This window comes from Epinephelus moara, chromosome 2, assembly GCF_006386435.1.
Source record: "Epinephelus moara isolate mb chromosome 2, YSFRI_EMoa_1.0, whole genome shotgun sequence".
NCBI lineage: Eukaryota > Metazoa > Chordata > Actinopteri > Perciformes > Serranidae > Epinephelus > Epinephelus moara.
The window spans coordinates 2064146-2077022 of NC_065507.1; the positions used below are offsets into that span (position 1 = coordinate 2064146).

Below are 12877 nucleotides of genomic sequence, written 5' to 3' on the forward strand. Positions count from 1 at the left end.
ATGCTGCGATACCAGGTCCAGAGTGATATTGTACGCCCACTTTATCCACGGTAAAAGCAAAATGTTAAACGTGAGTAAATCTGCTTAATAGTTCCCAAATAAAGTTGAATTGTTCTGAAGCACGTTAATTAATTTCTGTAGCTGAACAGGTAATAATTAAAAATGCCAACAACAGACAAACACTCCCTTGTAAGAAATACAATCACCACAAACTCAATGATGTTATAAATATGTGTATTTATTTGATCAAGTATGAAGCAAGTATGATAACAGAAGACTTCCTCAGTGAGGGAAACAATCATTGTAAAGTACCTGAACACAAGATGTTCAAGATGCTCATACTGAACATTGCCATAACTTAGGAGTGAAACTTAGAACCGACTGGAGTGACAGGACTTGAGGCGGAGAACTTTAAATTGAAACAGTAATGTGATAAATAAACTGATTATCCTACTCCAGAGCTGAGAAAATACACAAATGACATTCAAAGTCTTTTTTAAAAACGTAATAAATTCAAAAAAGTATACAAAAAATTAAAACAGCTGGAAATTTAGTCTGCAAAACATTTTATAAAGCATGTTATGCGTTACAGAAAATGGGTAACATAAAAAGCAATATTTAAAACAAATAACATCACATGTCCACACTGTACATAAGTCTACAGCAAAGTCTGTGTGTGTGTGTGTGTGTGTGTGTGTGTGTGTGTGTGTGTGTGTGTGTGCGTGTGCGTGCGTGTTCATGCGTGGCAGTGTAGAAGAATTTCGTGCTGGCCTTGATGCTACCAGGGGCTGGCCAGTGATGGCTGGGCTCAAGGCTGGTTCATCTGTCCCATAAAGAGAATGGTACCTGGAGCAGAGACAGGAAGAACTCATCAGAGTCGAACACTCATTTCTTCAGGCACTACTGTCTTTGGGTCACCTGAGGCCTGTGCTACGAAGCCAGTTCAACTGACCCAGGATATCTTTTCATGAACTGACTTGACTAACCCTAAAGCCTCCAACAGACTGTGAGATTTTAGTAATCTTATAAACTTTGTGCAAGTTACATTTCTCAAGTAGTTGCACAAATGTTAGATCTTTGATATAAATATATTATATACACCTTTAAAGGTAACCTCAAGCAGAAACAGTCGACTGTACCTGTTGGGTTATGTCTGATGATGAAGAGGAAAGGTCTGTCCACTGTAACCCACGGTGGAGAAGACCGAGCCAGCAGAATGGCGGCTAAACACAAACACATTGTAAAAACATGTCAGGAACTATGACAGCATAGGTTAATGTACAACACTGTTTCCAACGTAAAGAATCTCATCAACTACACAAACAGTTTTGTATTGTGCTCAACATATAAGTCCAGGACGAGGCTTCACAGGACACTTACTGGTGGCAGCTGCTGCTTTTGTTCCATCTTCATTCACCACAATTTTGGCTTTCTGGAGCGCCCTGGATACGTGCACAGGCTCAGCACCTGAGGAAACAACAGCTGTAAACTCTACCTTTGGACACACACACACAACAGGTTATTTTACAGGCATGCCATTATTGCCTTTTATTACCAGTCTAATATTGATTAGCCAGTGTTCTCCACATCAACATGGTGGGTATAATAGACTCACTTGTGATAACATTTAGTAAGTACTAACATTGGTGTACAAGATAAAACCACGCCCTGCATGCTCATGGTTTACCCACATGGGTGTTTTGAGTTTTTTAGCCTGGTTAGAGCTTCTCTAGCGGCAGGGACTTGACTCAGCTGGGAACCCGGAGGGTCGCAGTCCCTGTAAAGACCTAGTACGGAGCGTGGACTGGCAGCTGGAGAGGTGCCAGTTCGCCTCCTATGCAAAGCTGAGGTAACCATGAGCAAGGACCTGCACCTCCAGCTGCTCAGGGCACCTGTCCAAGGCAGCCCCCTCGCTCTGACACCTCTTCATGTAATGCATGTAAAGGTCCTGTTTGTGCATGTGTGTGTGGAAAAAGTTGTTCTTCCTCTATTTCCCTCATGGCGCAGTCAGACCAGAATTCGCTTCCCATCCATTTCGATGTGGAAGTGGTTCTGGTTTTAAATTGACCCACCTCCTTCACTTCACGTAGAGTCTCTCTGATTGAATTTGGACACACGCAAACACGAGGCTTTCCAGTGTCCGACTGGTTTGAGAGAGGGGATGGGATCGACGTAACATACAGGGAATATGAGTAATACAACCATTACTAGTCGAGTATGCAGGTGGACCTCATATCCTAAATAATGACAGCACAAGAAAAATGTTGTGTAGTCATAACAGCCTTAATTAATTATTAAGTTAAGGTATTAACAGACTGATATTACACCACATGATGGCACTTGAGTAACACTCGAAATCTGTCAGACAGACCCTAGCTGATTTTTTTTCCTGGAGTAGTCCTATAGACCCCTTTTCAGACTACACCACATGGTGGCACTGCAGTGTTACATTTAGAGCTCCTCTCAGTCCATCACTCAGGGAAAGTTGTGGGAAACAAAGAGAACACAAGTGATTCAGTTTCTCACACTGGACAGCGAGACGTACCTCTCACTGACTCTTGCAGTAAACAGCCAACAATGCTCTCATATTTTCAAGCCTTGCTCATATCCAAATAAACCTGTTGTAAATACTCTGAGGCAGTGCGTCACTTTTGGTTTTGGTTTACTTGTGCTTTCACTCACTGATGTGTCTGAAGTCAGCTTTATCCTGGATGAACATGTCTGTTATTCCCAGTGCTGACAGGGGGGCTTCCAAATCTACTTCGGCATCAGCAGTAAACCTACAGACATAAACACAAACAAGCACACAGTGTTATTTTTGCATTCAGTCAAAGATGTTTGAACAGTTACTGTTGTGTGTTTGTGTCTTACTTGGGGATGAGCAGGCGGACTTTTCTCATGTGCATCAGTTTGGTCCAACTCTGCACTGTGGCTGTGCTGATGTGTGGGATGACACGGGACAGAGGCGTGTCCTCTTCGGAGGGCAGGACTATCATCATGCTGATGGTGTTGCCGTGATAGGGCAGCTCAATCACCTTATATTTCAGTCCCTGAGGTGTGGTAGCCAGGCCTGGTGGAGGAGGAGAGGTTAAAGGTTAGTAGTTTCAAAGGTCAGGGTAATAATGGCAGGGACGACTGAATCCAAATGTCCACCCTCTGGACGTGTAGACTGAGCCCTCCTAGACTTCAGTCATACATACTGTGACGTGTTTGCTGTTATCACATTAAGTGATAACAGCAAACAGTAGAGACTGTAGGCCACTGATAGACAGGCCTCCAGTCTGTTTCATTCATTGCAGTGCATCCCGTCAAAATAAATCAATATGACTGGACCATGTGTGACTTTAATTTGAAAGGACAGACACAGGAAGTGTCCACACTCAGCAGTCAGACAGAAGTCAGGTTAATTTCCAGGGCTGGTACCTGCGGTTATTCCACAGGCTAGTTAATAACATGTCGGGCAGGAAATCCAAAGTGTGGGATCATTTTGAGAAGGTGAAGGACGAACCCAAGGTGATATGTAAACTCATCTTCATTGGTCGACTACAAACATGACGTATCATGTGAAACATGGAAGTAGCTACATGCCCATTAGCCCACAGCGTCATTAACAGGCGGCTCGCTCAGTGTGTGACGTGCACTTGGAGATAAAATATAGGCCTATATTAATGAAGGTTCATTAGTACGGTTTGTATTTCTCTGTAATGTAGCACAGTGTTAACAATGTTACTGATACTATTCTTTCTCACACCTTCAACTCAAACCACCAAAATAGAACCAACTAAAGAACTTTGTGTGTCTGTGGGTGACACTATTTTCTTTGTCTCTCTGACCACGACGGCTACCGCTGCTCTGTATTCTTATTTGATATAAACAAACTAGAAACGGAAAATGCATCATTTCCTGGTGACAAACAGATTCTTCTTAAGAAAAGACCTGCCAGAAAGCAGATGTTTATCATAGCAAAATGTTCTCTTCAACAGGTTGTTAGTTTAAGGAAGAGGAGATAGCAAAACGGTGAAATTAAAGTCACACAGATTATGACTTTTACACAGGAATATAGTTGTAGACTTCTGCTGAGCCCTCCAAGATGCATTTTAGAGAGCTTTTCTCTCCATTCAAACATGTTGTGAATATAGCTTAAAGCTTGAGATGGCATTTAGTGCGCTGGACTGTATAGGTCCTTTAACTTTTTAAATAACACCACATTTCCATCACGTACGGCACTTAGCTGCAAATAAGAATGACAAATGAACAGTTTAACTTAGATGTGAAAGTTACGTTTGGCCAAACAAAGCACATAATGTCACAGCAAACATCCATTCAACTGTGTCTACACAGTTTGTCATGCTTCATATGGCCATTAAACTAAATCACGGCACATTATGTTCTAAAGTAATAAAGCCAAGTATGTGTAAATCCCATTATACTCACAGAGCATAACTGTGTTGAGCCATAGCTAAATGATTTAGGGCTTTTACAAACTCTTTATGACCTAAGTGCCGTAATTTGGGGACAATAATCCAAACAAGTCACAGACTATGTACACTGAAGCCAGCACACAGCAGGACGCTAAGAGAGAAGCACGTCTTTGCCTCACAGCTGAACATGGCCTTAGTTTAACTCCAGCACTGCAGGAGGATCTACCCACAGCACTCGAACACAACTCTGACAACTCATCTAAATATAGACGACTGACTAGTATATCATTTCATTTCACACAGGACTAAATAATATCCTACAGTTGAGGCATGTCTCAGCCTGCTTTCTCTTACAACTCAACACAAGCTGAACTATGAGTCATAAAATGGTGATTGACGCAACTGAATTATAAAAACTAAAAACAATTTAATCATTAAATCATCAAGTTGGCAGATCTGACAGTAGCAACAGCTTCTAATAGGCATGCTTGATGCAATGTGTTTAAACCAGGTGGCAAATTGAGGCTAAAAAAATGAAGCCAGTGTGGGAGTGCCAAAAACTGCAACTCATCAAATGGCCACATGAGGCTGGCTCCAAAACAGGCCCAACAACCAGCCCAACTTCACAGCAGAAATAAACATGTTTACAGCCTGGTACAAGAAACGGTTTTCATGACATTTATTAAGTTAATTTTTTCATAACTCACCCATTTACATTTTATCGAGGTCTTAAGTTACGCATTTTTAAGGACAGGGTCGCTTGAGTGACAGGCTGACTTGCTCCTCCACACCTCCACCCTCTCGTCCAAATATGGTCACTTCTTGCTCCAAAAAAACCCAACATAGCAATGGCAAAAATGACGAACTCAAGGCTTCAAAACGGCAGTCGGCAAACCAATGGGTGACATCATGGTAACTACATCCACTATTTATACAGTCTGTGGTTCAAGCTTGATTGAGCGAAGATTAAACCAAGACATCTCAAACATGCAGTGGTTACTCAAAGATACATATGCCAACTTAATAATGAGTTACAGGGACCCTGTGTTGTTTTTGACCGACTGCAGGCTAGCAAACACGGAGGTAAGTATAGGATAAGATGTACTTAAAGAATTGACTTCGTAAATGTATTTTAGGGAAGGAAATGCTAACACGTAAACACAACCTTTATTTGTCCAACAATCCATTTTCACCCACTTATCCGGAGCCGGGTCACGGGGGCAGAAGGCCAAGCAAAGCACCCCAGACGTCCCTCTCCCCAGTGACGCCACCTCCTGGTGGGCCCCGAGGTGTTCCCAGGCCAGATGAGATATATAATCCCTCCGGTGTGTTCTGGGTCTGCCTCAGGGCCTCCTACCAGTGGGACGTGCAGGAGGCGCCCAGAAGGATTCTGATCAGATGCTCGAACCACCTCAACTGACCCCTTTCGACGTGAAGGAGCAGCGGCTCTACTCCGAGCTCCTCCAGATGCTCCTCACCCTATCTCTAAGGCTGAGCCCAGACACCCCACGGAGGAAACTCATTTCGGCCGCTTGCATCCAAGATTTCATTCTTTCGGTTACTACCCTGAGCTCATGACCATAGGTGAGGATTGGGACGTAGATGGACCAGTATATCGAAAGCGTCACCCTCCGACTCAGCTCCCTCTTCACCACGACAGTCCTGCCCAGCGCCCGCATCACTGCAGACAGCTTTATTTGTTCACAAGAAAATTTTAACTTTAAATTACTGGCTAGCACTCCTTCTGTACTACTACATGAAAACCCCAAGTAGCTGTTATCTTACTAAATATACTGTATGACTAAACATACCTTAATAATCTAACCACAAATACAGCATGCCTAAAAATAGGAATGAATCCTTATAATTTGTGGTGAAAGCAGCTGAAGGCCTCTATGAATCAAATCCCTCTGGATTAACATGCACAGAAAATCAATTATTTTAGTGTAATTTTATTTGACTTGCCTCAACTGGCTCTTTCCTTTCTTATCTGGCCAATTAATTTCAACCAGTCTGAATCCAATGCCACTACAATCTACAGGAAAACCTTACTTTCTACTTAAGGCACAAAATATCTTCATCACTTGGTGGTGAAATGTAATGAAGTACATATCTTACTCAGGATTATGACATATCTAAATTATTGGTTGTAAAGTCAATGCTATGAAAGCAAAATCCTTCATAGTGAATATTTTCTCAAATAGTCTGACACAGAAGGCTCTGAGAGGAAACCTCTCACACATCACTGCTCACCGATGCTGAAGACAGATAGCTGGGACATCATCGGAACTTTATATACATTTCCGTCGCCCCCGTTGAAGGGCCTCATCTTGGTGTTCTCGGGCTGGAAGCGAGACTTCCATAAGCCTTTGAAGTAGATTGAGTTGACAGCGACCAGACGGGTCAGAGCGGAGTCCAGCATGTCTGCTTTGATCAGGCTGGGGATGTGACCTGGATAAATATGCAACATGGGAACATTATTCAATCAGAAATGTTTGATAAAAAAACCAACCATCTCTTTCATATTCACTGGAGCACAGACAAGGAAGTATTAATGCAGCATCATATCAGGACACGTCGATATACGCAGTAGGAAACTGATCACATTACAGAGTCGAGGCTTTCTACTGTGGTCTGTTCAGTGGTGGGTTGAATATTGTCTCTGATGTATGATATATAAATAGACTTGCAGGTAAGTATACAGCAGCCCACACACCCCTCGAAACTCTGAACACTCCACCCTAGGGGGATCGGAAAGCTGAATGAGGCTTCAACAGGCGGACCACAAGAACAGTCACATCTGTTTCCATATCAGCCATTCTCAATAAATTTGGCTGTGATGAATTTACTCTTAGTTTGAGTTCTCTCAACAATGTAAAAAGGTACATTCTTTAAAATGTAACTGCCTGCAACTATAAACTTTGATCATAACTGTCAAATACATCCTCACATCTGCCTTTATAAGGGCTCTTACAGAATGTTCCATCTTGTGTGTGCAGCTGTTTACGTTCGTCCATGACTCCTACCTTTGGTCTTATTGTTGACCCATTCATTGATTTCATCTGCTGCCACCTGGGGGTTGCTGAAGTCCAGGCTCCTGCTCTCACATTGGAAGTTGGCTTTGTTGGTGGATACAAAGGCCTCCTCCATGGGGAAGCCCTCCTGGCTGAACATGGCGTTGGCGATAAGCACGACGTCCTGGTTGGACTTAGCCGTCAAGTTCTTGTGCAGCTTCTTCAACATCTTGTAGGGGCCTGTGCGGATCAAGTAAACTTTTAATAATTTTTTCAAATTAAATGCCCAGTCTCTTTTACTAGCCTGGTGTAGCTACACAAATCAATGTCTGTCTCAAATAGAGGCCTGGTCTGGTTGCCAAGAAGTTTATTTTTATAGAAGTTCTTTGGATGTATAAAACCAGATTTTTGACTACCCACTTGACCTTAGGTTAGTTAGCTGTTTAAGATGCACATACACATATGTCAATATGGACATGCTACACATTGTTAGCATGGTTTATTTCATTTTACTGAAACCATGAGCACCAGAGAAGACCGTAAGTCTTTCAGATTTCACAGCATGACGAAAAAACAAGTGGTGACTCCCTTCCTCTATAGCTGTCATTAAGTCAGCATATATGTCCTTTACTCAGTTACCTGGTAAGTTATTAATATTTCTTTAGTCCGTAAGGGTCCACCGATCAAAAGACTCAAAAGTGTTTTTCACAACAAGATAAAGTAGTGTGGTGTGGGTATGCCAAGTGCTGTAAAACAAGTGTCATAACGTAACACACAACTAATATGTTATTTGAAGCTTAAGTAATATCCATACTGATTGAAACAAACGATTTGATCATATTTTGTGTAAAGGGAATTAAAGGCCTGTCCCAAATATAGGCCTGTTGAGCTCAGTGATTTAAGCAAATAGTAGCCCGGGCTAGTAATTGAAGTTTTACAGTATGAATTTGTAATTCTACACACAACTGGCATCTAATTTTCATCAGTGCAACTCTCGCTAGTACCTGAACTTCTCTTGCCTTACCGTTTTTCTTGTAACGGAGAGCACTGAGGATCTGCTTCCGAGTATCGCCATGAGCTCCTGGTAGCAACATGCCCAGGATGGAAGCGACCCCATGGGGTGAAAGCACCACATTTTCCAGGGGCTTGGATTGGACTACTTGCTGAAACACCTGTATGCCAAGATCAGAGCCCCGTTCACCGTAGGTGGGAGCCTGGGACTGCACGACCTCATGGCCATACAAGGCCACCAGTGCGTACAGGCAGAGTAACGAGAGGTGCTTCATCTTCAACACCACAGCACCTGGTAAGAAACAAAGAACAGATTGGATGCATTGTGTAGCAACAACCATGCCAGTCTCATCAGTTGATTTCATACAGTAGACACACGCATTTCTGGTGGCATGTATTATTGATCTCTGAGCATTATCAACATTTCATCATGAGACCTGAACAACCACAGACATCAATCTATAACAATAGACATTCCTTAAAATCATCTCCATGACAGTTTGATATTCCTTTCTCATGACTCATCGAGGGTAACTACAATTATCACATCCACCGTCACTTGCCGTTAAGCAATAAATCAGTTCATCCAGAGCTGCAGGATCTGACTAACTCTTACTCACAATGTCTAAATATTAGTCTAACCATAACCACCTCACTGAAACTGGGCTCTTCTTTCATTTTAATTTTAGACTGAATTAAATCTTTTGGGCCATTTTAGGAAGATGATTCAGCCTGCACCCCACTCACAAAAGCAGAATGAATGCAGCCACAGGAGCCAGCCAGAATGCCCGCTGGCTTGCATGCTTAGAGAGACGTAATACATCTATGTGATTAACTGGAGGCCTACATATCCTTGCTGGTGACTGTTCTTTATTGTTCCAGAGTTTCAAAGTGAGCTGTGCAAAAGTTTAGGTTAGTGTGTAGCCGTGTCGTGGTTTAGTTGCTGATTAGATTTGCAGCTGAATCTGAGACCGTTCTCACAAGCTTTGGAAAAGGCAGTGACACAGCCTCCACATGCAGTTTGTTCTAAGGTGAACCAAGATCTTTTTACAAAAATCTAACAAGTTGATGGTCTTTTGACACAAAGACTTGAGATCCCTGGCTTGATATATTGCAAGATTTATGTACGCAATTATCTATATGCCATTGTCAGGTTTTATTTTAGCTGTAATCATGTGAAGCTGCCCCTTTTGTGCTTTTATGGTTCACTTACAGCACATGCTTTTTGGCTTGTCTTTATAGCAATCTCATTTGGAGTTTTGTATAGCTTGTTTTAGAGCTGTAAATGTTTTATTTTTGTTCTATGTTGCAGCCTGTCTTGGCCACGACACTGGTGAAAATGAGATTTTTAATCTCAAGAGGACTTTCTGATCAAATAAAATACACATATATGACCAGCCAAAGAGCATTACTTAAATATTACTGCTATGCTGGACTACAATGACGCACAGTGTATCCTTCATTTGGTGGCAAAGTGACAAATTGTCACTGTGTTAAAATATACATGAGCTAAGAGGGAGTGCTATATGCCCAGAATTTGGGACTCCTGTGTAGGTTGTGTTTGCCAAAATGCTGCAATAAAACAGGAAGACAATTTTCAGAGTTTGTCGTGTGTCTGTCAAATGTCCAGGAAATGCAGCACTGGCACAAATGACACAAAGCCACCATGCTTCATGCATTAAACCTGCACCTCGTCCTGCTGCAGGGAGTCCAAGGAAGCAGCAACACTGGATGTGAAGCGCACTTGTGGCTCAACTATTGCTGTGACTCACTTTAACATAACTTAAACCTACTCAGACATGTTTCTATGCTTACTGTAATTATTTATATCTAATTTAATGTGTCAAACAAACCCCACCTGACAGACACGCTATACATTATTTAATGTTCGCCATATGACGTTACACGTTTTATTTAAATGGCCAGGGGAAACTTCTTGCGCTGTAATGATGGCGACAAGCTGGTGCTAAACCTCGTTAAGGTAACGCTTGTTTTAATAGCTGTACTTGTTGAGTTTACTGTTAAAGTAAGTTAAAAACACAGTCCTTACCTATCGCGAGGTGACGTTACTTCGACTTATCCCGCAGGTGAAACTATAACCTTTATTAGTCTGCTTTCCGCCGCCGTCCAAACGAGAAACAAATGTTCGTCCGCGATGTGAATGACAAAAACTCTTTAATCCAGTGAAAGTGAGACGTAGTACTGACTCCACCGCTGATTCAGAGGCGACTTTATTGGACTGAACTCCGCCTTCAAGCCAAATAACTGGGCATGAAGCGGATCTCTGCGTTACTTTGAAACTCACAGTAACACAGCATCAGCTTCCGGTACACTTTCAAAATAAAACCAAACGACTTACCGCCGAAATGCAGTTTCACTCACTTTATAATATAACACAGTCATTTCAAATGCTGATATAATTTTTTCGCTGTACTTTGTCGAGTTATCGTTTGTATTGTGTGAGAAGTAAAAAAAAAAAAAAAAAAATATTTAAGTCTGTGTATCTACTTCCGGTGAGTTTTGGCTAGCTCTGGCTAACTTGACGCAGCTAACAACTTGTAAATTGTTTACAACAGGAAGTGACAGTAATGAAGGAATGTACCTTAAAACTTCAATTAAAAGCCCAGTCCCTTTGTTTTCTTTTCTTTCATTTTATAAGGTGTGGCTACACATTTAGACAAATAATCTCAATGAGATGCCTGAGGTCTCATTTATAAAGCAATGCGCAGGATCTATATTAACAATGTATGTACGGACAAAAGCCAAAAAAGGTGTGCACCAAAGAATATTAAAAATACATCACTGCTTTTATACATTACAGCTTTAGTGTGGGAAGTGGCGTACCCCTTTCTCAGGCCTTGTTTTGGGCGTAACGGATGTCCATAAATGAGACCTTTGGTCCTGTTGCCAATGTTAAAACCAAGTTGTTGACTACCTCAAACCACGATTACCCTGTAAGTTCATATTCCTTTAGTCCAGGGGTCGACAACCTTTGCTATCAAAAGAGCCATTTTTGGCCAGAAATAAAAGAAATTGACTGCAGCCTCAAAACATGATATAACCAGTGATTGTTCTAATCCTTGCTCTGCCCGTACTGGTTATCTCAGGCCTATCAAAATGATTGTTTCATGTAAAAGACACTTGTAAAAACAATTCAACAACATGTTTGGTGGTTGGCTGCTGATATTTAAAGAGCCCAAGATACAAAACCTGGTGTGTTCCATTTTACCTCATGTCCCAAATTACTTGACCTCACTTTGGGGGAGTTTCATCATGGAGTGATTTTGTATTTGCATATCCTCCTCAGGATAAACACTGCGTGGCAAAATGTTGGCAAACCCTCCCACATCTGAGGTCCATTCACAAAGGACCACCTGATGCTTTTCTGTCTGGTGAGGGGATACAGTTGGGTGGTGACACACACACACACACCTGAGGAGAGGCTGTGGCTCAATTACATGCCTGCTGCAGCCAAAGAGAGGATTATGAGTAGGTGCGCGGGGATTTGAATTACAGGGGATTAAATGAGAGTGTATGGGCAATTATGGCTAAATCCTTTGTAAATGTTTACCTTAACAAAGACTGGATTGTGGGCCGTCATAATAATACATTCTACATGTATATTTTGTGAGCCGAACCTCCGCTTTAACAGATTAGTTTCACACAGTCTGACTGAATACCCAGGTGGAGGCATTGGGAATTCACAACAACAGCATGGGACACCCATAGTGGGGCTGGACTCAGAGCAGGATTTTGGCCTACAGTCTTCGTGGGTGTGTGGTTTGTGCTTGGAGTCGGGGTCTTGCACGTCCAGCTGAGATACAGAGATAGTGCTGTTGTGAAAACAAACACAGTCAAGCAAAGTGGGGTCATTGTGTCTGTGTTTTGGAGGTAGTGAATGAACACACAGCTGTCGAATATCATCATGTCAGGCAAGGCCACCTCTGCTTTAGTGTTGCAGACTCTGCTCTTCAGCTAAATCCATCTACTTCAAGACAAAAGATGAGACTGTTGCAATATGCTGTCCAAATTAGACAGTTTCCATCTCTGGGTGCTGCTGGAGATATCATCACGCTCCTGTTGAGCAGCCAAGACAACATTGTCGTTACACTCTTATCATCAAACAAGACTAAACTTGTGCTGAACAAGAGCAGATGTGTGCATGTTTGTGCAACACGTATCCCATGCAAACACATGAACTGGAGCCATTTCAGAGCGTATTCTCTCCTGCAAAGTTTAGTCTCGGTTTTTTCACCGCTGCCTGCATGATCCTCAGTGTGTTTGTCGAACCATCAAATGCTACAGTGAAATGTGTGCAGTCACGGTTTTGATGGACTTTCTGATAAGTTTTGGTTTTGAAAGCTCCTGTAATTTACAGAGATCGCTGTGAAAGATAGTTTCTCAATATGAAATGTATTTGTCAAGAGTTGG

The 12877-nt window shown here is 42.1% G+C and overlaps 1 protein-coding gene across 1 annotated transcript; it reads right to left on the reverse strand.

Moving 5' to 3' along the window:
- Positions 1-217: 217 nt before the first annotated feature.
- serpine2 (serpin peptidase inhibitor, clade E (nexin, plasminogen activator inhibitor type 1), member 2) lies at positions 218-10704 on the reverse strand. Its single transcript, XM_050065782.1, has 9 exons — positions 10497-10704; positions 8460-8738; positions 7448-7675; positions 6675-6872; positions 2872-3070; positions 2683-2780; positions 1381-1467; positions 1140-1223; positions 218-846 (listed from the first exon to the last, which is right to left on the reverse strand). The coding sequence occupies exons 2-9, from the start codon at positions 8719-8721 to the stop codon at positions 809-811; spliced, it is 1194 nt and encodes a 397-aa protein (XP_049921739.1). The 5' UTR covers positions 8722-8738; positions 10497-10704; the 3' UTR covers positions 218-808.
- Between the last annotated feature and the right edge of the window lie 2173 nt (positions 10705-12877).